Source organism: Micropterus salmoides, unplaced genomic scaffold, assembly GCF_014851395.1.
Source record: "Micropterus salmoides isolate LMB-PRFRI ecotype aquatic unplaced genomic scaffold, ASM1485139v1 Ms_hic_scaffold_13, whole genome shotgun sequence".
NCBI lineage: Eukaryota > Metazoa > Chordata > Actinopteri > Centrarchiformes > Centrarchidae > Micropterus > Micropterus salmoides.
In genome coordinates this window covers 16,710,703-16,733,742 of record NW_024040374.1, presented here as the reverse complement: position 1 = coordinate 16,733,742, position 23,040 = coordinate 16,710,703, and the positions used below count along the sequence as shown (strand labels likewise).

General features: G+C 38.8%; 2 protein-coding genes across 4 annotated transcripts; one reads left to right on the top strand and one right to left on the bottom strand.

Annotated features, from left to right (window-relative positions):
- The first annotated feature begins 491 nt into the window (after positions 1-491).
- Positions 492-11,616, top strand: alkal1 (ALK and LTK ligand 1). 2 transcript variants are annotated; one of them, XM_038715837.1, is made up of 6 exons: positions 492-1,121; positions 1,455-1,731; positions 4,212-4,265; positions 4,888-4,971; positions 9,511-9,584; positions 11,099-11,616. In XM_038715837.1, the coding sequence occupies exons 2-5, from the start codon at positions 1,461-1,463 to the stop codon at positions 9,573-9,575; spliced, it is 474 nt and encodes a 157-aa protein (XP_038571765.1). In that variant the 5' UTR covers positions 492-1,121; positions 1,455-1,460; the 3' UTR covers positions 9,576-9,584; positions 11,099-11,616. The 2 variants fall into 2 exon arrangements, with proteins under 2 accessions (XP_038571765.1, XP_038571766.1); XM_038715838.1 differs by having other exon boundaries at positions 493-1,121; positions 4,891-4,971.
- A 3,839-nt stretch (positions 11,617-15,455) lies between these two features.
- mindy4 (MINDY lysine 48 deubiquitinase 4) lies at positions 15,456-22,549 on the bottom strand. Of its 2 annotated transcripts, XM_038715835.1 has the most exons (18): positions 22,299-22,546; positions 21,910-22,029; positions 21,609-21,823; positions 21,248-21,509; positions 20,887-21,143; positions 20,708-20,766; positions 20,473-20,582; positions 20,253-20,369; positions 20,034-20,125; positions 19,726-19,827; positions 19,430-19,493; positions 19,129-19,194; positions 18,970-19,037; positions 18,789-18,852; positions 17,988-18,149; positions 16,929-17,109; positions 16,633-16,711; positions 15,456-16,430 (listed from the first exon to the last, which is right to left on the bottom strand). In XM_038715835.1, exons 1-18 carry the CDS (start codon positions 22,356-22,358, stop codon positions 16,382-16,384), a joined length of 2,127 nt encoding a protein of 708 aa, XP_038571763.1. In that variant the 5' UTR covers positions 22,359-22,546; the 3' UTR covers positions 15,456-16,381. The 2 variants fall into 2 exon arrangements, with proteins under 2 accessions (XP_038571763.1, XP_038571764.1); XM_038715836.1 differs by lacking the exons at positions 15,456-16,430; positions 16,633-16,711 and having other exon boundaries at positions 16,964-17,105; positions 22,299-22,549.
- Positions 22,550-23,040: the final 491 nt, after the last annotated feature.

Here is a 23,040-nt window from a genome sequence, read left to right as displayed (position 1 = left end):
ATAATAATAATAATAATAATAATAATAATAATAATAATTTAACCTTTGGGTTTTTTCTTGCTTAGCTTTTTTAAAAGAAATCCGTATTGGACGAGAACATGTGCGACGCCACTAGGTAACGTCCTAACTTCCTTTGGATTTACAGACACATTAAAAACGCATTTTTCATCTAATATACTGTATAATGTAAAGGGATGCATGCAAAGTGCAAATAAGGTACCAGTGCCGTGATATGAAGCTGTAGCCTAATAAATTCCCACTATAAATGACATTTCATGCATTAATCAATTATTACACTCATTTAGATTATGCAAGAACTACTGTTTAATTGTCTTTAAAAGGGGACTTTATAATTCAGACAGCTGAGCTAGCAGTCCACTAAGTTTTCTGGACTCCCTTATATATTTTAAATTAAATTTATTTTAAATAGACCCTTATATTTCATAATTCTTAAAAGCTCTATCACAATTACATATTTTTATTCAGTAAGGCTGGAAAACAGCCGGATGGCTGCTCCTGGAGGCATATTCTCTGCAGCGCTTAGGCGGTCACAAGACTTGGACATCGGTGAACAAAAAGATCGACACGCTGACAGGTCAGCTAGAAGCTTACATGACCACAGATTCTTCTCTTGTCTGCATCCAACATCCAACAAGTTGGTGCATTTGGAAAACTATTTTCTTGCGCACTGACGCGCCACAGTCTTTGACGTTTGTTTTTTCAATGGAAATTTCAGGGGGGCTCTTTTTTTAGATGTTAAACCGCTACTCCGTCTCGAAAGGGTTCTTTTTATTTGGAGTTTAATAGTCCAATAAAACTACAACTAGTGATGTTTTGGTGCGTAAAGGAGGGGCGCATGCCAAAGTGAGCGAATGCCACTGGAAGAAATGCACCAAAGATGTCAACATTGCTTTACCACCCACTCGAAATCGATTGTATTACCTTCAAGAAGGTGGCTCCTAGTATAAATAGAGACGCATTATTTCAAGAAAGACGGTGGTGAGCACAATCTACTGGCTGTTCTCTCTCTCTTTCCGGGACCACAGACAACGCCTGGAAGAATTTGCTGAAGACAACTGTGTCCACTCTCCAGGACATAAGCATCTTTTACTACTAAACTAGTAAGTGTGAAGTTAGATTGACTGCATTTGTTTTACCCTCGTATTGAACTAGAAGAAACGCGACTGCTGCGTCAAGTAGATTGCACCAGACCATATCTGGCAGTGAATTCCACTTTTAGAGGCTATGCATGTCACCTCTGACATGGAGTTTATGAAATTTTGGGGATGTGAAGGAGCTCAAATGACAAGCAATGGTGAAATATCCGTTGGTGTTAAGAATGACACAAAGTGTACTGCTATCTTTCTGGTTGTTAGAATTCCAAAAATAGTTGAATGACTCAACAGAGTTAATCTAACCTCTGTGTAACAAAACTTGTTTGCTTATGTTTTCAGACAGTCATGCAGGTGGAGAGGAAATGGCACATACTGTTGACTATCTTCTTTCTGCTCATTACCTCGGGCCAGTGTATGGACAGCAAGGATGTCAAGCAGAAAGAAAGAAGGACCCTGTTGGATCTAATCTTACAGGTTATCAGAGACAGCCAGCAACAGGACAAACCCGTCTCCAAGCGCTGTAGCAGTGGACTCTTCACTTCAGCCCAAGACATGAAGTTCTCCTCCCGTGAAAAGCCTTTCTATGTTCCTAGGCTGGATAACAGTAGACTCATAGGTAAGCTGATAAGATTTATTTTTAGGTCCTGATGATGAAAGCATAATCCCCATTTTACCGTGGGAGACAGCTGTCATTGGTCTGGTCTGGGCTGTACACCTTATTTAGTTTGGCTGAATGGAACGTGGTGTAAGCATGTTAGTTGAAGATATATGGAAAAGAAAATTAGGTTTGCCTTTTCATAAAAGCTATTTGGCAAGAGTATGCTTAAAAGGCAGGTTACAGTGTCCAGATCTTTCTGTCCTCAAATGTCCAACTCAATTTAAAGTGGCTATATAATGCATGCCATGCAGGTCGGCTTCATCTGCCGTGGACAAAAGGGTTATGCCACATGTATCAAACTTGGTATTCTTATTTCTGAGAGATGCCTTTTCACCACATGTCAAACTGTAGCGCTCTCTCATTCAAACTGTGATTGATTGACGGACAGAGACGTGGATAGGTACTATGAATTCACGTAGGAGGAGCATCGTCGTGCCAAACATGTGAATGATTCATTCAGTATGATTCATGGTGGAAACTAAAACATGAATGATGACCACCCTGCATGTACACAAAGACACTATGATGTGCCAGAAAGCATCTCCAATCGGGAGCATCTCCGCAAGACATATCTGACCAAGACTGGCTGTGCTGTGTCACATTGATGTAATTTATAGAGCTGCACCAGAATCACTTACTCAAACACTCCATTTGACTGTATTACAGAACGATGAGACTCTATGAGGAGACTATATAAAGACTGCACTTAATTTATCTGTATAGAAGAGTCCAGGTCATTTTACTGATTTGTGTTTCTAAATCTTACCTAAACAAATTCAATTTAAATGGATGTTAAACTGTACCTGTATTATGCCCAGACTGGAATTATGCCAATAAAGTAAATCTTTGATACATATCTCTTCAATTATCTGAGATCCAAGACAGAAGGTTTGCCCAGGTAAGACTGTAATAAAGGAAAGGTACCCAGAAAATTATTTTATGTATTTTACGGTAATGGTTTTTATTGCTGCAACAGGCAAAGTTAACTTGGAGTGTAGTCTAGGACTGTGCGTCATTGGTATGTGCTGTGGGAGTTTATTAAGTGTCAACTGAACATTATGTGTTGTTTATCTGCAATTTCAGATTCTCCCTACCATCACTATCAATTAGATCATGTTTCAGAGACAGTGCACAGACGTTGCAAAGCTCAAAGTCTCAGCCCCAGCTTATGCAATTGGAAAAGTACCTTTCTCAGACCACTGACTGGATGGAATTTATCTTTTGAGGATATTAAAAGCTGCATATTAGCAACTGGTGCGTGCATCCATGGTCACGCAAAGATAGATGTTTTGAACATAATGAGGAGGAAGAAGAAACATCTGTAAAGCCACTAATGCATTCACCCTCTAGTCGTCTCTGTGTGTTCCTCAAAAGCCATGGCTGTGTCATCAGAATGACAGCTATGGTGAGACTGACATAATGTAAGGGAACACTTTTATTTTACAATGGGTTTTATCTGTCATGGTTTCTCTTTTTATATGTGTGGCACCAGAAACAGACTGGCAGCTTAAGACTTTTGTATTTTATTCTTGTTGACGTGCATTTATTAATGCCCAGGAAATACAGTACACAGATACAGTACAAACCACATTAGCTGACTTTGTGTAATCCAAGCTGCCATTTTCACTCTTCACACCTGGGTTTTGGCTTGATGGCACAGTTGGCTTTTACATGTCCAACTCTTTTTTTGGAATAGTAAAATTTGTTTATCCTTCTAATTAGGGTGAATTGGGTGGTTTGTTTTGTCTTTACTGTATATCTGGACTTTCTATGCAGGCTCAGCATGTTTAAATTGTTATCATTCATCCTCCTCCTGTAGTTACATGCAGTTACAGCATTGGGTACTGGGTCTGGGGGCTAATGTAATGTTAGCCCAGTAACTACCAGCGTGGACTTATTCTGATGAGCATTAAACTCCAATACAATAATCTCTTTAGCCTGTCAGCATGGCTAATGTGTTATCAGACACTTACATGTGTGGTCTGCATGGACTTGAGCAGAAAGGGGGGTACTCTTACACCTATCTAGACATTATGAAATACCCCCTCCAACATGAGATCTCCATAGAGAATAATGTAAAGATATAGATTCATCACAGATTGCTGCACTGCCTTTGAACAGTATTCACAATTAATAATTGTCATTTAGAATTATGTAGTTAGAAATTATGTTTATATAAGATGCAATGAGTGCAGCAAAATTACTTTAATAACCAAAATCACCAAGTATTTTAATCATGAATAATATTGTGCAGCTTCACGTTGAACTGAACATTTTTTTGAAATTTACTGCATCAGTGATAAACAATGATATATGCAGTGGAGGGGTGACTTTGACAATGATAGTCATATTCATCATGGTCACTGTGTCACTAAGAACGGCTCAGTTGTTGTAAAATGCCTGTTGACTGACAAGCTAATAGTGATTTTATTTTCCAGAAATTGTTCCTAGAGATGTAAACATGAAAGGCAAATTCATTCAGCATTTTACAGGTAAGTTTCACAGGTGAACTGCCATCACAGACATCATCATGAGAGCAAAGTTTCAACGTTGAATGCATTTCGTTGCTGTCCTTTCCAGACGTTGCAAAACAGTTTTATCTGGAAAGAGCATAGTTGGCACTTTTCCCATGTAACCCTTGGCTGGAAATTCTTAGTTTGCTGAAAGCCAACATACAGTATGCTCAAGTCATAGAAAGCATGTGAACATTGGCACTGATGTGGTTCAGAAGAAGGTAGCCTGGCTTATGTGTAGTGCAGTGGTGCAGAGAAATAGTACATGGTCAGAAGCCGACAGAATTATGTTGTAGGCAGTGTGAGGTTAAGCTGATTATTTGTCTCAGGACCTATGAGTGGAGTTCCTTATTGGTGTGAAAATCTGGAATTTTAAAAGGTGATTATGACTCAAGACTCAGTTCCTCTGTCCAGCTGAACCCTGACTCCTTAACCATGTCTGTGATAATGTGCTGTTCACTTTTACATTTTTACATTTTACATTTACAAATTTATTGTAGGCTTAGGCATGGTTATACTAGTTATACTTTGGATATAGAGGAAATAATGAAGTCCTTGAAAAAATTGAAAATTTTTGCCTGATCAGACCTTTTCCCTTAAGCAGGACCAGTCAAGTTCTCCTCGGAATGCAGAACACACTTTCATAGAATTTATCACAATACAAGGGATTGCTCGAGACCAGCACGTATGTATGCCTTTTTCTTCTCATGTTGCCCTTTTTACAATGTGTTCAATGACTGTTGTGCCTGCACAGCTTCTCACTGTGAGTGATTTGTTCCCACATGAACAACAACACTGTCAAAGTTGGAACAGTTAATGTCATGCATCCGTGCAACAATCAGTATTTAGCAACACTGAAATCAAAATCCGATGGCAGTTGGCGGGATGTTTGCCACAGTTTAATCAAATCAAACCACACACACACACACCGTCCTGATGAAGCAGATTAGCTCAGAGTTAAACTAACAAATAAAACGTGAGGATGTGTTTTCTCCAAACTTAAACTTTGATTGTTGCTTATTTAGTCATGAATACTTAAGGATATAGAGAAATACTTAAGATTCTAAATCAAGTTTTTAGAGGCTTTCAGGTACTCTTAATTCATGCAAAAGCATTTGCAGATTAATGTTATGGATTAAAAACGATTAAATATGGATTTGTAGTGAATGTGAACATGGCTGGTTCCAATGCGATGCGGGATTTGACAAGCTGAACTTGTCTTTTAATTGCCTTTTCTAAATAGATATGGATCCATGTATGTGCATATATATATATATATATATATATATATATATATATATATATATATATATATATATATGTATATATAAAGTAAAAAAAATTCTGTGCTTTTCAACCAAAGAGTGATATTCCTTTCTTAGATTTCCAACGAAGGTTAAAATCAAGGGCAACTGGACTTGGTTGAAGATACTGGAAGACGTTTCGTCCCTCATCCAAAGGACTTCTTCAGTTCTGACTGACTGGCAGGGAAACTCAGCTATTTAACCTCAGTGGGGCCGTTGGCCCGGGTCATCAATACCGCTGGTTCGTTAGTGTTCCTTGTTGCTGTGACGACAGTCGTTAGGACTACCTGTGGCCAAGACTGAACGACCATCGTTGGTATCTTCACCTGAGGCCAATAGGTTACGTTTGTTGAGTTTCCTGGGAAGTGATGAAAGGACAGCATTGTAAGTGGGGGATAAGTGGTGGCGTAGACCCCCTCCCCTGTTCAATGACGGCTTCTCAACCCTGGTGTAGATGGCTTCCTTGACACCTCTTTCAAACCATCCATCTTCTCTGTCTAAAATGTGCACCTGGTGGTCCCCAAACGAGTGTCCTCTGTCCTTCTGATGTAAGTAGACTGCAGAGTCTTGACCTGAGGGGTTGGCCCTTCTGTGTTGAGCCATGCGTTTGTGTTATGGTTGTTTAGTCTCCCCAATATACAGGTCTGTGCATTCCTCACTGCACTGGACCGCATACACTAGATTGCTTTTCTTGTGTTTGGGTGAGCGGTCTTTGGGGTGTACCAGCATCTGTCTTAGTGTGTTCTTGGGTTTAAAAAACACAGGGATGTTGTGTTTGTTGAAAATCCTCCTGAGTTTCTCTGATACTCCAGACACGTATGGAATCACAATGTTGTTGCGTTTGACCTTCTTTTCCTCCTCCCCTGTAGTTTTGTTCTTCTTGGATCTTGTGGCTGTTTTCACAAAGGTCCATATAGGGTATCCACAGGCTGTCAGTGCCCCCTTCAGGTGGTTCTGTTCCTTCTCTCTGGCTTGGGCGCTTGTTGGTATGTTTTCCGCTCTGTGGTGCAGTGTTCTCATGACCCCTAGCTTGTGCTCCAGTGGGTGGTGGGAATCGAACAGTAGGTATTGGTCTGTGTGTGTGGGTTTTCTGTAAACACCAATCTGCAGGCTCCTGTCCTCTTCAATGTGTACAGCGCAGTCAGGTGAAGATACCAACGATGGTCGTTCAGTCTTGGCCACAGGTAGTCCTAATGACTGTAACGACTGTCGTCACAGCAACAAGGAACACTAACGAACCAGCGGTATCGATGACCCGGGCCAACAACCCCACTGAGGTTAAATAGCTGAGTTTCCCTGCCAGTCAGTCAGAACTGAAGAAGTCCTTTGGATGAGGGACAAAACGTCTTCCAGTATCTTCAACCAAGTCCAGTTGCCCTTGATTTTAACCTTCGTTGGATAACTATGACCTGGATGACTGAGAATCTTCATAGACATCTTTCTTAGATTGTTTAGTTTGAATAGTTGAACAGTCATGAAGATTTTGAGTATTTAATAATAAAAAATTCAAATATTACAAATATAAACATAGTTTGTGTAGCAGTATAATGTTATATCAGCTCACGACCCTTTAGATTTATCCTGTGACCTCTTGGAGGGTCCTGAACTCCCGGATTGGGAAGTGCAGATATAGAAGCACCACAGTTTGCAATCTGAAGGATCAGTCCTTGCATCTGGAATATGTACATTTGGGAATTAAGGAGACAGGCAGACGTCGGAGAATGATTGCAGATGATGCTCCAAGTTACAGATGGATATCTGTTTAGCCATAGTTGCCTTTATTGTGGACAGAGTAAATAGGAGAAAGAAGCCCCTCTTTTTGCGTTTCTTTTTTCCCTTGTGATGCAGTCAAGTAAGCACAAAGTCAGACTTGAAGCAACGAATAAATTTCCTGTTAAATATAGTAGGTAGTTTACTTTAAGCCAGACAGGGAGACATGGCGGACAAATACAGATGGCAACTGGTTCACACTCAAGATTAATTTGAATGTCTGTTGGATTGGGATGATGCTTACTTTTGTCGACTGCAATATTTATGGCTCAATTCCTATGCTAATTTTGATGATGATATTAGAAATCATGAGTGATTGTGCACTTTAAATGCAAAGCTGTTCTGTTAAAGGAACATTGCAACTTTAAATGCCCATTCAGGAATTAGCATATTGCCTCTGATGTCAATTCTGCGTCTTGTGTCTTTTTCATTTTCATTTCACTCTCACTTTGAAACTACTATGTACTGAGTACTATTTAGTACCTACTGTCTTTAAATGACCTGCAGTATATGAGTATTTTGAAAACCCTGGGACATTTGTTGTTGTTCAAGACTCCGGCAAGATGAGAGGAGGTGGACTCATTTTACATTGATGATGCTTGATGCACAAATGCAATAAACGTCTGTTTATTGTGAAGATGAAACTTTCATATTATCATCTGGTTGCTGCTGTTTACATTCAAACCAAAAGCAAATTTAAAAAATGCACTGTGGAATGTTTGTGGGGGGGTATATGTGTAGGCCTATGTATATATGTATATAAATAACTGTATTGTTTTATTTTAATTTATATATTACCATATTTTAATATAGGTCTACACTTAGTTATATGCTGTGTTTGTAGAACAAAATACTAATAAACAACCTTGTACCTTGTACATTGAAAAAAATACCTGTAATGTATTACAGTTAATAGCAGAATCATTTAGTTCCAATTTTCAATAGTCCAGCTATTAAGAGAGACACATTTTGAAGCATTAATTACATGGGTGGTATGATGTTGTGAGGTACCCCAGGGTTCAATTCTTGGCCCAATCTTGTTTTCTTTATATATGTTGCAGTTAGGGAGTATTATAGAAAAGCACAACCTGTCCTTTCACTGTTATGCCGATGATATGCAGATATATTTGCCTTTAAAACCGAATGTTAGTGTTGCACTAGACTCCCTACTTAGTTGTATGAATGATATTAAGTTGTGGTTGTCACAAAATTTTCTTAATTTAAACAAAGCAAAAACTGAGTGTATCATCTTTGGTAACCCAAATGGTTCAGCTGTGAATTTGGGGGCTCCATACCTTAAGCCTGCTGTCAGAAATCTTAGGGTTACTTTTGATTGCAACATGAAATTTGACATGCAAATCAGTAATGTTGTCAAAATGAGTTTTGTCCAGCTTCGTCTTCTATCTAAAGTTAAGCCTTTTCTTAACAGGCATGACCTAGAAAAAGTGATTCATGCCTTTATTAGTTCGAGGTTGGATTATTGTAATGCTCTTTATGTTGGTTTAAATCAAAGCTTCATCTCACAACTTCAACTTGTACAAAATGCTGCTGCTCGGTTTTTAACAAATACATCTAGGCGTGCTCACATCACTCCCGTCCTCTACACTTTACATTGGCTCCCAGTGCAGTATAGAATAAATTTTAAGATTTTGCTGTTCGTTTTTAAGGCCCTAAATGGCCTGGCCCTGGAGTACTTAACTGAGATTTTAACCCTGCGTGAGCACAGCCGGTCGTTACGGTCTTCAAACCAATTGGTTTTAGAAGTCCCATGGTCGAAGTATAAGCGATGGGTTGATCAGGCGTTTGCAGTTGCTGCTCCGAGTCTCTGGGACAAGCTACCCCCTGATATTCGCACAATTGCAGATGAAACTATTTTTAGGTCTAAACTTAAAACACACCTGTTTAGAATGGCTTTTAATACGCAGTAGTGGTGTGACAATTTCCTTTTTCTTGTTTCTTTTTAAAAAAAATGTTTTTTGTTATATGTATCTATTGTATGATATGCTGTTTTATTATATTCTATGATGTGAAGCACTTTGGATACCTGACAGTTGTTGTAAAGCACTATAGAAATAAATGTTGATTGATTGATTGATTGATTGATGTTAACATGTTTATCGCCTTTTTTCCCTGTCTTTTTTTTTTTTCAGATTACAAAAGATGTGCAAGATTGCTAACACGATTAGCAATGAGTCCACTGTGCATGCAATCTTAGATAATGCATGTGAGTAAAAGAGTTTATCTCTTCTTGGGTGGGGTTCAGTCTGTTGGGCATACATGATAACTCTCCATCCTGTAATGTATCAAAGTAAAAATGGTTAAATAAGATAGACATATATTAGTTCTGCATGTGTGTATATATTTATATAATTTCCTCGCAATGTGACACAGAGGAATTTCTTTGTTGATGATGGTCAGATTCATTTTACTGTGTCTGATGTGAAACTGATGCTCATAATCAGAAACAAGCTGCAGCGCATCTGTTCAACATTTGTACGTTTCAAGAATATAGTGTTTGTTGGTGTTGGACACGTTGAAACACTTTCCTACCAGAAAGAGTCTCTTGTGTATTTAATCTTAATTTACCGGTTATTTTAAGGTTAGTGCTGGTTGGCTGAAGTTGCACACAAATCTATTCCATCACAGGTAGGAGAGGGATGTATATTACAACGTGTAATAACATAACTGTAAATGTCTTGTCCTGGCACCACATTTGTGAAAAGAAATGCTAGGGTGATTATGTCTGAACTGGAAATGTTCACTGGAAAAGTTCACCGGTACCACTGAATAGCATTTGAAATGTCTTTTAATGAGAAGCCACTCACGATGACATACTATGTTCTGGTCAAATGTCATGAAAAGTAATTTTTTTGCCCCCATGTGCAACAATCTTTCAGATATTATATATATTTCAGATATATATAACATATCAGAAGGTGGATTTAAAACAAATTATTTTGTTAGGCACAGTCTGATAGCAAAGTAAAAGACTAGATGTAAAGAAACAGATCAGGATGGTTTTCTTAAAAATCAGCACTTTAACATGTTTCTTACACTAACCTTAAACACACTAAACCTCAACATAGCCATTTCAAGACAAAGGTAAGACTAGCTAGACTACCGTCGGTGGAGTAATTTTGGATAGCCATAGTCATCTCTTTGTTAAGGTGATCTTTGATGACAGCAGGTCTGATGCGTTCACTGCCGTCTAGTCCTAAATCCAACATGGGTAAAAGCATGTGTTCTCAGTGAATTAGCAATTAGCTCTAGCTGGTGAGTGACTGCCGGGAGAGAGTTCATCTACAAAAGTGGTCATTTGAGTTTTTCGTGGTATGGGACTTCTGGTCATTATAAAATTGAAGAGGCTGACACATCTTCAGGTATTCAGTTTCTCAAGTGGATCAGATAATAAGATCCTGTCCTCATTGTTCTGAGAAAATCTGACAAATGTATATCACAATCGAGGGGCCTTTGAAGGCATATTAAGTGATTCATTATTTAGTCATCCTGATCATTTCTGAATGAGCTTAGACATATGATCGAGGAATGCCAGTAATAGCAGGCCAGTAATGACCCTCTTTAGAAGCTGACAACACGACTTTCTCAGGAAGGCCAAGATGTCAAGATGTGTCTTTGCCAAAACTGGACAGAAAAAAAATCTCAGTACAGCTCTAAGGCATGCAGAAACTGAAGCTGATGTCCAGCTCTAATCAAGTTTTTTTTCTTATTCCATTTCAGGTCCCCAAACAATGAAAGAGGGATTAATGAGTTGCCAAGGAAGTGCCTTCAAATCCACAGCAGTCATATAAACATTGTCGTTTTTATGGTGTTTCTATTTTTTTGTTGTTGTGGTTGTCATAATTGAAAATGCTGATGGACATTGTTGGTTGTTTTTCAGTGGAGTTGCTTTTTATTTACCTGTGTGTACCATATATTTGTAAGGAAACATTAATTTAATATTAAATACACCTATTTATTGAAAGGGTAGGCCTATGTAAATAATAATTTCACAATCATTCAAAATCTGATTATTTTGGTTATAAAAGTTATAACGATTGAGAGGAAGCATTTCTTTTTTTTCCTCCTTGTATATGAACTCCTCTTTCACTTTTTTGGTCTAAAAGATTTGTCATGCTCCGTCTCTGTCTTCATCACATTTTATTTGGCACTTGAGTGATTGCTGAGATCATATGGAAAGACAACAGTGGTGATAATGCACTGCAGTACTGAACAATAAAGAATATTGAAGCACAGTATATTTTGATATTATTGGGTTTTATGGGGATAAGGGAAAACATGAAGAGGCTTCAGTGTTGGATCAGCCATGTAGAGGCAGGCAGTGTGATGGGTGTGACTGCAAATGGAGCCCAAGGGAATGAACTACTTATTATTGAAAAAATGCAAATTGTGTGCAGCTTTTTGATTACAACACAGCATTCATCCCAGTCTCTGTAGTTTTATCCCCTGGTCAGTGTCATTTGGATTTGTAAAAAGCACCAAACACAACTGGATTTCATTACTTCTTGCTTCAGTGGGAATACTTGTTTCTTCTCTTTCTGGCTCAAACTTTCTGTTTCATTTTTCAACACCTTCACTGATGCAGCCTCCTCCATCCCTGCTCCTCAGAGCAGGTGTTACCTTCTAACTGGAGTTTGTTGCAAAATGTCTGGCAGGTGTTTATGTTTGTCTCTGGCAGTCACACACTAAATCATAGCTGTCAAATATCTTGGACTCAACGGGAAGTTGTGCAATTCAAGCTCACTAGAACAAGATATACTCTGGGTAATACCAAACAAAACCTTAGCAAACTCCTGAAGTTATCACATATGCAAGGCATTTTACATGTTTGCAGTTTTATATGGAGATGATCTAAACTGCATGGCTGTATTTTAATGTAACTGGATATTACTGGTTTTATTTCCTTAAAGAGACCATATTTATGGCTTTTTGGAAGGCTTGGTAAATTGCTTTCTCTAGAGTTTCTTGTAGAGTGGATAAATGCATTTTAGGAAGCATAACTATTTTGAGCGAAGTGGTTCCTGATCATAATCCAATGAATGAAGTGTGCCTGGTATTATGGACCTGGAGCCTCAGCCCACTTGTTAAACGTTTGTGTAAATTGGACAGTAATGTCCAACTTGACTTGTCTTCGTGCCAGACAATAATAGTGTCTGGACTCTTTTAAAAGATCCTGCTTGTTTGCCTTTTAGGCGTCATAAATGGGAAACAGCAACAGCTATGTAAGAGAATTAAAACAAGCTGTCACTTCCTCACAGTGACTTTCTAATGGTAGACAAAGGCATCAGAGCTGCCATTTAATTAAACTCTTGATCGTTGTGTATTTCTGCAGGGAAATACATACCCTTACCCTAACAGAGTGCTACAAAGTCCTGACCAAACAAACAGCATCCAACATTCTTCTTCTTGTCAAGTTGTATCATCTTGTGCTGAGATGTGTGCCTGGGGAATAGTTACAGTGATTGTCTGCTGTTTTTATTAGGGTAGTGAAATAAATTTTGAGCCACACACACATAGGGATGCTGATAGGCAGGGTTCTGAAGAAAACATACGCTAAGCCAAAGATTACAACAGCTCAGTTCTCACGCCAGCTTGTCTCTACATACTCAGCGGCAACAGTTTGTTACATTGGATCATGTATTATTCAACAAAGTTTGGCTTGTTGTGAGATCATTAAAAAAATCATCCATGGAAGCTGTCAAAAGGTTGTGAACTGCAATTGCACTGAAAGGACCTGTTTTCTTTGGACGTGCTGATCCTATCAGTGTGATTGTGATCTCAATGCATGCAACATGTTTCTAACTTGATATGAGATGGCCTTGTTCTGAAGGGCCATAAAATGGACGGTTGCACCTCTTCCACAAATCACAGGCTCCTTAGTCCATTTTAGAAATGTATGCTTGAACAAATTCCTGAATATTCAATATTCAGTCAAACCTGATAAAACGAAGTACTTCCTCTGTGGCATATTGTGTCATGATTACCTGGGACAATTAATAGAAAGGGGCAATGTTTTTATGCTGGAGCTATAAAAGGATTAGGCAGCTAAAAATAAAGCCTGCACCTCATGGGGATGCGCTAGGGATCCCTTTCCCTCCGGCCACGCAGGGTAGAGACACCGGATCCTAATCTGAGGAGGATATCACTTATCTGGAGACAAACAGCACAGATTAGGAGAGGAGACAGAGGATGCACTGGGGACAGCATGTGGGAGGGCTCTAACACAATTACACACAAGCACCAAATCCTTCCTCTGATACCTCTGAGAAATGCTGGTGCGATAAATAGTAAATAGAGACCAAAGCCGGGTCATTTCCTTCCTGTCAGACTACACCCGGCTGCACCAAAGCTCAACCGCATTGAGAAGAAGAGCTATGAGCTAGTCACCTCCAACTGCGCTGTTGTGTTCTTTGAAACAGATAAGGTAAAAGTTTACGGTGGTTTTTTTTCACCTTAATTCTGTATGAGGAGGCAGTGATTTGGACTGACACAAGTCTTGCAGCAGACCTTTCAAGAAATCCCAGTTCTGACTTAATACAAGCTCACCAAGTAAATGGATTGTCCGGTTTCCTGTCTTTAATTGACGTTGAAATCATACACACATTTGTAATTTGATTAGCACGTTGGCTCTTACTAAACTGTTTCATGTGCCAACTATTCAGTGGAGATTATGACTAGCATATAACCTAAAACCTAAACATGGTTGCTTATGACGTGTATCAAACTCCCCCCATCCGCAGACAAATTCTGTGGCAAAAGTAAACACTTTAATCCAATTGCTTAGACCCCAAGGCCTCATTCAAGCAAAGCACCTTATTTATAGTGACTGCAGTAACCGTGATGGCTGTAAAATTGTTGTAGAGGCCTCATTGATTCACTCCACATCTCATGATTAATTCATGGCTCTTCCTATGTCTTTTGTAGAATGCATAAATCCCTACATGAGTCATAAATAATATACATTCAGATAATGCAGCCTCCATTAGAGATTTAACAGTTGAATTGTCATCAAAGTGAGGTCTTCTCCAGCATTTCCATTGCACCAAAATGTAAATGTCATGGATATGAGTGACAGATTTATTTAAGAAAACAGCTTGTACTGTTCAATTGTGTGTTGTTGCCAAGATGGTTGACCCCTGCATTGCACTGATCTTAAATGGACTCTGGTCCAAGTTGCACAAGACAGCTCGATGGGAAGTATGTTGCTACAGCTCTGTCTGTGCGCCAGCTGCAGTGTCTTTGATCCCATGTGCTGGAGGTGTTGGCACAGGTCTCCCTGCCACCCCCTCTGCATGCCCCACACCGTTTGCGCTCTGACGCCTGCCATGGCTAATACTAAACACTCTGATTAACTGCAAGGCATCTTTCAGCTGAATTTGTTTTTGTTTGTTTTTTCCCCCTGACATGTGACATAGTTAATAGTTAATTCACAATTAGCTTTGAGTTTGTTTTCTTTATTTGGAAGAACGTGTAAGGATTACATAAACGTAAATTTCTTATGCGTTAACAAAGTTAAATGCTACAAAGGCACAGAGCGGCAAATAAAGAAAGTCTTATTAGTCTATTATGGAAGTGATTTGTATATCTGAACAACCAAAGTGATGTTTCTAAAAATGTATTTATTAGTCTTACATACCCAACAGCTTTTAAAAATAATTTGCTAGTCACAGTGAGCTTCTTAGTTTAGAAAAGCTGCAATGTTAACACCATCCTCACGCATCTTCTGCAATGTCAGTATGGTAAGAATAGAGAACTTTTATTTACAATTTATTGTCCCTTTCAAATAGTTTGTATAAACTGAAAATGATGTTTGCAGGAGCACTAACATTTTCAAGTTAAAAGCCTTATGCTCTATTGTATAAGACTGATCTTTTCTCAACAACAATATACAGTATAACTGAACTTAAGTTACACAACAGTAGTTTTGCAGTATTTTTCTTATTTGATTGGCAGTTAAAAGCAGTTTCATAAAACAACGTATACAAAAATGTTTCTGCTTAGCGACAGAAGGTGTTTATGGAGCCACAGTTACAAAGAGACGCAAGAGAGTGACACAAAAAAAACATCACTGTATGGAGACAGTTGAGGTATTGAATGGTTTTATTTTCTGTTCCAGAGGAGAGGTCTGTCAAAAGTGAACTTTTATCAAGGCAGTTTAGTATAATATGTACTCTTTGACAGACAGACATACACACACACACACACACACACACACACACACATCTGTATTTATTTAATCTAATCTCATAACAACACATCAGAATTATTACTGAGGCAATGAAAACAAATACAGTACAACCTATCATATTATCTCACTTATAGAGTGCACATGTAATAAGGCAATTTGATTTTGGCCATTTGAAAACCAAACTGGTTATCTAGATTATACAATAAGTTAAATGGACCAAAATCAGTTAAATCGTGGTGTGAAATTAACACATTAGTCATTTTTCAAGATTTCTTCAATATCACATGTTCATTTCTAGTGAGCAGGGAAATCATAATACATAAGTGTAAAATATGGATGACAATCGGTTATATCGATGTCTGTGAAGATTCTCAGTCATCCAGGTCATAGTTATCTAAAGAAGGTTAAAGTCAAGGGCAACTGGACATGGTTGAAGATTCTTTGGATAATCGGTTATATCTTTATGTGAAAAGTACAGGTAAAAAGTAAAAGGCCACTATGGTGCCAAAAGTATTTATAGAGTTTTCCTCCAAACATTTTTGGAAAAAGTAACCTTATGCTTATAGCTAAACCTTTCAAAATGTTATTGCATTCTCTCAAATATAATTTTGTAGGGAACTTTATGGCTAACATGATATGCCATATGCCAGCTCTATCTGCACATACATTGTGTGATAAATAACATCCAGGCCATCATGTCATTTAAACAGATTGAAGAACAGCACTCTCACTATGAAGAGAAAACAATGGTAACGCTAAATTATCTGGATAAATATGAAGAAAACGTATCTGTCTTGGACGATCCAAAATGTCAGTCAAAGAATAGGCTCTGTTTCATTCCAATTGACTAATGCATCTTTCCACCTGAAAAAAAAAACACAGTTTAATAAGGGGTTAAAAGCTGACCCAGGTACATAACTAAACCACCTGATCTTTTAGAACTAAAAGCATACATTTGAACACCCCTTGACTTAATAAATAGCAATAAAAGCATTTTATGGATCTGAAGACATTACTGTGCACGCCAGTCTATGTCTTTGTGTTTGAAATGCCAGAAGATCCTTACCTTGTTCGGATACAGTGCTCCAATGGGGGTATGAGATCGGTGTCAATATCTTGACAGCTCAGGGCCGATTTGCCAACAGCTAAAAATACGAATACTTAATTAACATTTTTAATTAAGGCATACTTACAATTTGCAAAAGCAAAATAACTAAACACTACTCAAGCACCAACATGATCACATTATAACCACAGAAATTTGACCCTAATGTAAAGTTCTGGTCAATACCTGAGGTGAGGGGATTATAAAGAAACAATTACAATCAAAAAAGGACATGCAAACTGAGTGATGCTACATACAGACAGTGAGGCAGATCTCCTCCTGTTGATTGGCCAGTCCGTCATAATAGTAGAGGTCAAACTCCAGACAGCTGTCCTGATTGGTCAACAGCTCCCTCTGCAGGCCAAACAGCACGCTGAAGTGGCTTTCACTACACACCACCCAGATGGGATAACGGGGAGTCTTCAAGTAAGCTCCTACCTTAGATAGAAGAAAGTAGAACACAGCAGAGCAAAGCAGTGTTTTACATAACCAGAACCTTGAAATCAAAGCAGCTAAATGGAGTTCAGACATCAATTTTGTTATCCACAATCCTGAGTTGTCACAAACTTCAGATTCCGGCTACCAGGGTGGGTGAGGAGTAAAATCAAAACTCTTGTCATGGTATTTGTTTATGCATGCTTCCTGAATACACACAGTTTTTCCAGGTTGTAGGAGTAACATGATTTTGATTGGAATAGTACACTTTGTACATGCCTTGGTATTTACTGTACATGTTAATGATGTGCAAGGTATTTGCTGAAGAGCCTTAAACCTTTTTTTCATTTCCAATTAAAAAACCTTGTTATTAATCTATGGCAAGTCATTTTAACATTTATTCCTTAAAATTTACTAGTCGCTATTTAAAAGCTAGTACTTATTCATTAGTCACTAGTCACCTTTCCATTAGTTACTAGAAACTATTCCCGTTTTAATAGTAACAATTGATTAGATTCTACTACTTAATTTGTAGTTACTAGTTAATATTCCATTAGTTACCAGTAACTACTTTTTAGTTACTAGTAACCAATGAATAGTGGCAAGTAAGTTCTGAAGGGCCAGTAGTAGTAGTAGTAAGTTTTGAGGAATAAATGTTAACAGCTTGCCATAATTAATCATTGTTTCCTGGGAGAATGAGTTTTACATCAGCTTCAACAGGCCATGTTCCTCATCAAAACATATCCACATGTCCGTGATGTGATTGACCTACTAGTTATATTTCAATTCACCTGGTCAATTTAATTTGTAACTATGCTACGGATTGAGATAACCACAGAGCCTGTTGCTTCACATTTTCTTCAGCCAGTGATGCCCCTCACCTTACAGATGTTATAATGTTCAAACAAGGACAGCAGGCCAATGTCACAGTGGCCCTTAATTCCCTTGAGAAGAGTCAGGTTGCCATTGCCTGAGTCCAACTCCATGTCATTGTCAAAGACATTAGAAACTGCTCTGCCGCAGAGCAACAGGTTGACCAGTTCCTGGTGAACACAAACACAAAGAATCAATCTTAGTAACCAGAATTTATGTTCTGTATACAGCAGTAACAGTATTATTGCTTACTATCTGTATTGTGTGTTGCACTAAGATCCCTTTATTGTACCATCAACATAATCTAATGTTCAGACTGCAGGCCAATGTGAGGCAAATCTGATTTTTGATTTTTTGTCATAACAGTTTGAACAGCCCAAGTAGCATGGAATCTGATCTTTTTCAGTTCAGATTTGCCTCTGATTGGTTAACCCTAACCCTAAACCCACCCTAACCTTAAGTAGCCCCGACCATTGGAGGCACAGCTGTCAAAACTCTTGCAGGAAAAAAAAATAATTGTGTGACATCGAATTATTCTATTGTGCAATCAAAAAAACTGGATCTTCCTTGGAACTGACCATTAAGGCCTGCAGTGTGAACATCAACAGCCTATATCACGCACAAACTTCTGTTAGTTCTTCGCAGCATAGTATTTTCATTGCTCACTGGAGATGTGCTTGTTCACTCATAAGGCTGACATGGCCTTGAGGCAGCATTTCAATGCTGCCGTAAACATTAACTATTAAGCGATAGACTTGCATGTCCCTAAACCAATGCCATCAAGCCCAATTAATTTTTTTATGTCAAACCTGAGTGCAGTAGCCATGGGCTCCGATGAGCGTGTTGGTGGGCACATCCATATCCTCCCTTACTCTAATGAAAGAATAACAAGTAAGCACAGTAAGGGTGATGTTTCTTCATTTAGCTAATAGTGATTTTTTTATACTGTACATCTTGTTCGGTCACAAAGCTGGAAAAGGCATAACGTACTTTTCAACGGATCGAGAGAGAACAGCAGATATGGTCAACAGCATGCATCCTAACTCCTCAGTCTCAAACTGTGAAAAAAGAAGACAGATTGGAGCAAAAAAGGTTGGCAATCTTATGTCCTCTTGGCAAAATATAACTGAGGAAAATGATATCTCTCACCTGCTCAATATGCTGCTCCAGAATCAACTGCAGGTCCTTGATGTTATCCACTGTAAAACATGTTATCTAAAACAAAAGGTAGTTCTATCTATCAAATCTAGACATAGTAATATTCCACAAGTTGAACCCAATAAAAATGAAAATGCTGTTGAGGAATGTTTGTCTGATGTAAAATTCTTAATATTTTTTAAATATGAAACTCCTCATCTATGTGCAGCTTCTATCTAATCTATTTAATCGACTTGAGTATAATATTACTACCGAAATTTGAGCAGATGTGTATGCAGTGGCATCCCTTTACCTTTTCAAGCACTCCTTCAGATTTGTAGTGTCCAGTTGGGGTGAAATGATTTCTCCCTGAATTTCTGTTTTAAAAAACAGAGATTAGAAAAAAGCTCATAAACTTGAACAATGGGTCTGACAGGTGCTGAGAGCAGATATTAAAAAAGTATCTGTGGTACAGTATGACCCTGACATAATGAACCACCCAGACCTTCCAACATCTAAGCCAGGTATTCACATACATTCAACCTAGCAAAACACTGGTCATGAGGTTGTGTAAAAAAAGGATTAAGTGGAGTATTAAGTGGATCTTACATTGCAACTGTGGCTTGTTTTTCCTCACCAGCCCGCCACAGGATTTCAGACGCAGCTAAAACAAGACACTTTCTTCTGGCAGTGTTGGAAGGTCTTAACCTCCTGAGAACAAAATGGCATTTGAGTGCAAAGCAGGTCGTCTGGGGTAATAATAAAGCTACTTCCAAAATGCAGGATAATTTCTTAACAGTGGTTAGAAAGCATGCCTTGATGTGAATTATTGGCTGTAAAAGGCATCCAAGAGATTACAATAGGGCACATAGAGGTTAATATTATGAGCCAAAGCTCTGAATTGAAGGATAACGCACTGAAGGCCTGTATCACTGCTTTGGATGTTTTCAAACAGAAGTTTCTTTAGAACAAAGGATTGGATGGATGCCAGAACGCCACAAGGACCACCCTAGAAAACAGAAAAATAGTATAATAACAATAATAATAATTATAGCATAATATCACAAATTAATAAATCATATAAAATCAGTTGACTGGATTACTGAATTTTAGAAAGACGGCACAGTTGAGACAACCTTTTTCTGCACAATTCCGTATCTCAGGTCATGCGTTTCTGAGAATGTGAAACTCTGATTCCTCCACTCAACACTAAAACAATTTAGGCTGGAACCAAGAAGAATCATTTTCAATTCCTGGGGAAAAAAAAACAAATGCAGAAAACAAATAGAAAAATCAAAGGCAACCGCAGAAACTACCTCCAGCATTTCTTGAGAAACACAGGCATAAATCACCAACCACAGCAGTGTGTTGGTCCATCGGGCGGCCAGCATAGCTGTGCTCTGCGATGGTTCTCTGAAAGGAAGCTTTCGAGAGTTCTCGGAAATCGTCATCATCATCAATGTCATCTAGGAATTGATTAACACACCTTGTTAATCAAGGCAGCTTTGACAAATACAAGGCAAAACATAAAAAAAAAAAAAAAAAAAAGACAATGGGTGCAGTCTCTTTTTTCTGTTTACACAGTACTTACCTAAAACCATCTCAGACACATCCAAATCACCCACATTTGACCTGGGCAAAGACTTTACTCTGAGAAACAACAGACACAATGCACATAAACCTTTGAACAAAAGGAAGATAGGAAAACCATTTCAACAGTGCAAACAGTTGCCACAGACACACTACTATTAACATCTTATAATTATTTACTTTTTAGTCTTCAGTACGTCGTGTCCCACTTTTTCAAAGGTGTTTTCCCTCTGCATTCTCTCTGGTGCACTCCGCAATGCCTGTTGCCCTCCTACGCTACACTTAGCTGAGCTGATTTCAGTTAGGCTGCTTTTTAAGCTTTTTTGATGTAAGCCAGTTACTAAAAGTCCATCCGTTAACTGTCTTTTTTCATCTTCTTTTCTGAGCAGTGGCTGAAGCGCTTCTTGCCTTCGATTGTGCCTTTTCTTGTTTGATTCCTAAAAGGAAAAACATCAGTAATGGAGCAGAGAGGGATGAATAGGAGTAGCATGATGAAAATGGGATTACTATGTTTTAAAGAGGTGTATCAGAAGTTCAGTACCTGAGGCGTACTAGCTATCGGTCCAGCCATCATGCCACGTCTAATTCGATTACTTCTGCTCCTTTGGGTGCTTTCAGTCTTTTTTTCTGGTTCTCTTCTGACGCAGCCCTCATTGTCCTGGAGAGAAGCCACGAGTGGCTGGCCTTTTTGCTCTTCTGAGTCATAAGCCCAGAAACCAGACTGATTCTGACTGGATAGTCTGTCGGTCTCAGGCAATGACGTGTGTATATGCTGAGATGGCCAGATTTCTTCTACATCAGACCTGTGAGAGAGATGAATCCCATATAGGTTTTAACCTATTTTCAAAAAGTTAAAACGGCACAAAATAATGTATCAAAATGTCACTTGTAATATAGGCTACCTTGATTTGATTTTTTTGCTACTAAGAAAAGCTGTTGCGCTATCCTCTGCCTCTGTGTCGTTCATCACTGTTGGCGGGGCTGCAGGAGAATTAACACTCGAGCCGATAGACTGCAGGGAATCACTTTCACTGCTGGTGATCTGGCCATTATCAAGGTCCTTGATGTGATGCTTTACAATAATCTCCAGTAATGTTTTCAGGGGGGAGTACTGCATCTGCAATATCAGACAAGTCAGATACAGTCCTTTTAATGGTATCCACTTGCACAGCAGCCAACCTCCAAAACGTCTGCAAGACGTACCTTATTCTTTCTATAGAGTCCCTCAATGTTGAGAATCTGCATCAAGTGTGATCTGTTGTTGATACTGGCCTCTGTGCGCGGATGCTCCTCATCCATACAGGCAATTGTCCTCTTGAGACCCTGCACAACAGTGTTTTGCACCGTAAGTTCTTATGTCACCAAAATGGTCACATTTTAGTGGCTGTTATCACGGGTGGCGATGCTAGCAGCTTTGACAATATGACCATCATCCATACTAATCACAGATGTCAGTGCAACACCTGAATAACGTTAAACTCTTTACCATTACTGGATTGCTAATGCTAGCTAGCTGGCAGCTTGCAGTTTAGCATTGAGCCCGTTGACCACCCTATGTCAACATCTCACAGCGTTAGCGTTTGCTAGCTTACCTTTCGACTCAGATATTCCCGTACAAGGGACGAAGAAACCTCTTCAACTGAAACGGCCATTGTAACGGGAACGAGTCCAGCTGTGACGACCTTCTTCCAACATAGATACCGTTAATCAACAAGTAGCTGTTCTGGCGATGGGCTTTAGCTAACCGTGTAGCGAGCCATTACAAAGCTGTGGGTTGTTCATCGCCATTTGTGCTAGAGACTTGGTGTAACTGCGCGTCTTTTACAGTTGTTGTTCGGAAGAGCGTGTTTCCATGGTGATGCCAGTTGCTCCGCCCTCAAAATGGCGGCCTATTTTTATTTTTTTTATAAATCCTTTTGTCATTTTGTTTTCTTTCATCTTCTTCAGTATACGTCTTTAATGGAAATGCTCCCCCTGCGCAACTTTATGTCGCTAGTGCTTGGTTAGTGGTTCAAAACTATGGGTCTGTACATAGTTTTAAAAAGGGGGTCACAAATAGCCTAATATCTAATATTAAGAAACACGAAATCAGGTTATTTTTTCAGAATGTGTAATAATCTTTACATTTTACTTATGAGGTATGAATTTTACCCGTACAAATTACTGTTTTTGGATCACTCTTTAATTGAACTGAACACAACTTGTATAACCTTAACGTTACATGTGCAACCGAAGAGGCAGAAGTCCGGCAATCTTTTATGGGGCCCAGATATAGAATTTGCTGTTGGGCCACTATTGATCCTCTACCCATACATGAAGGATCCATGGGCCACC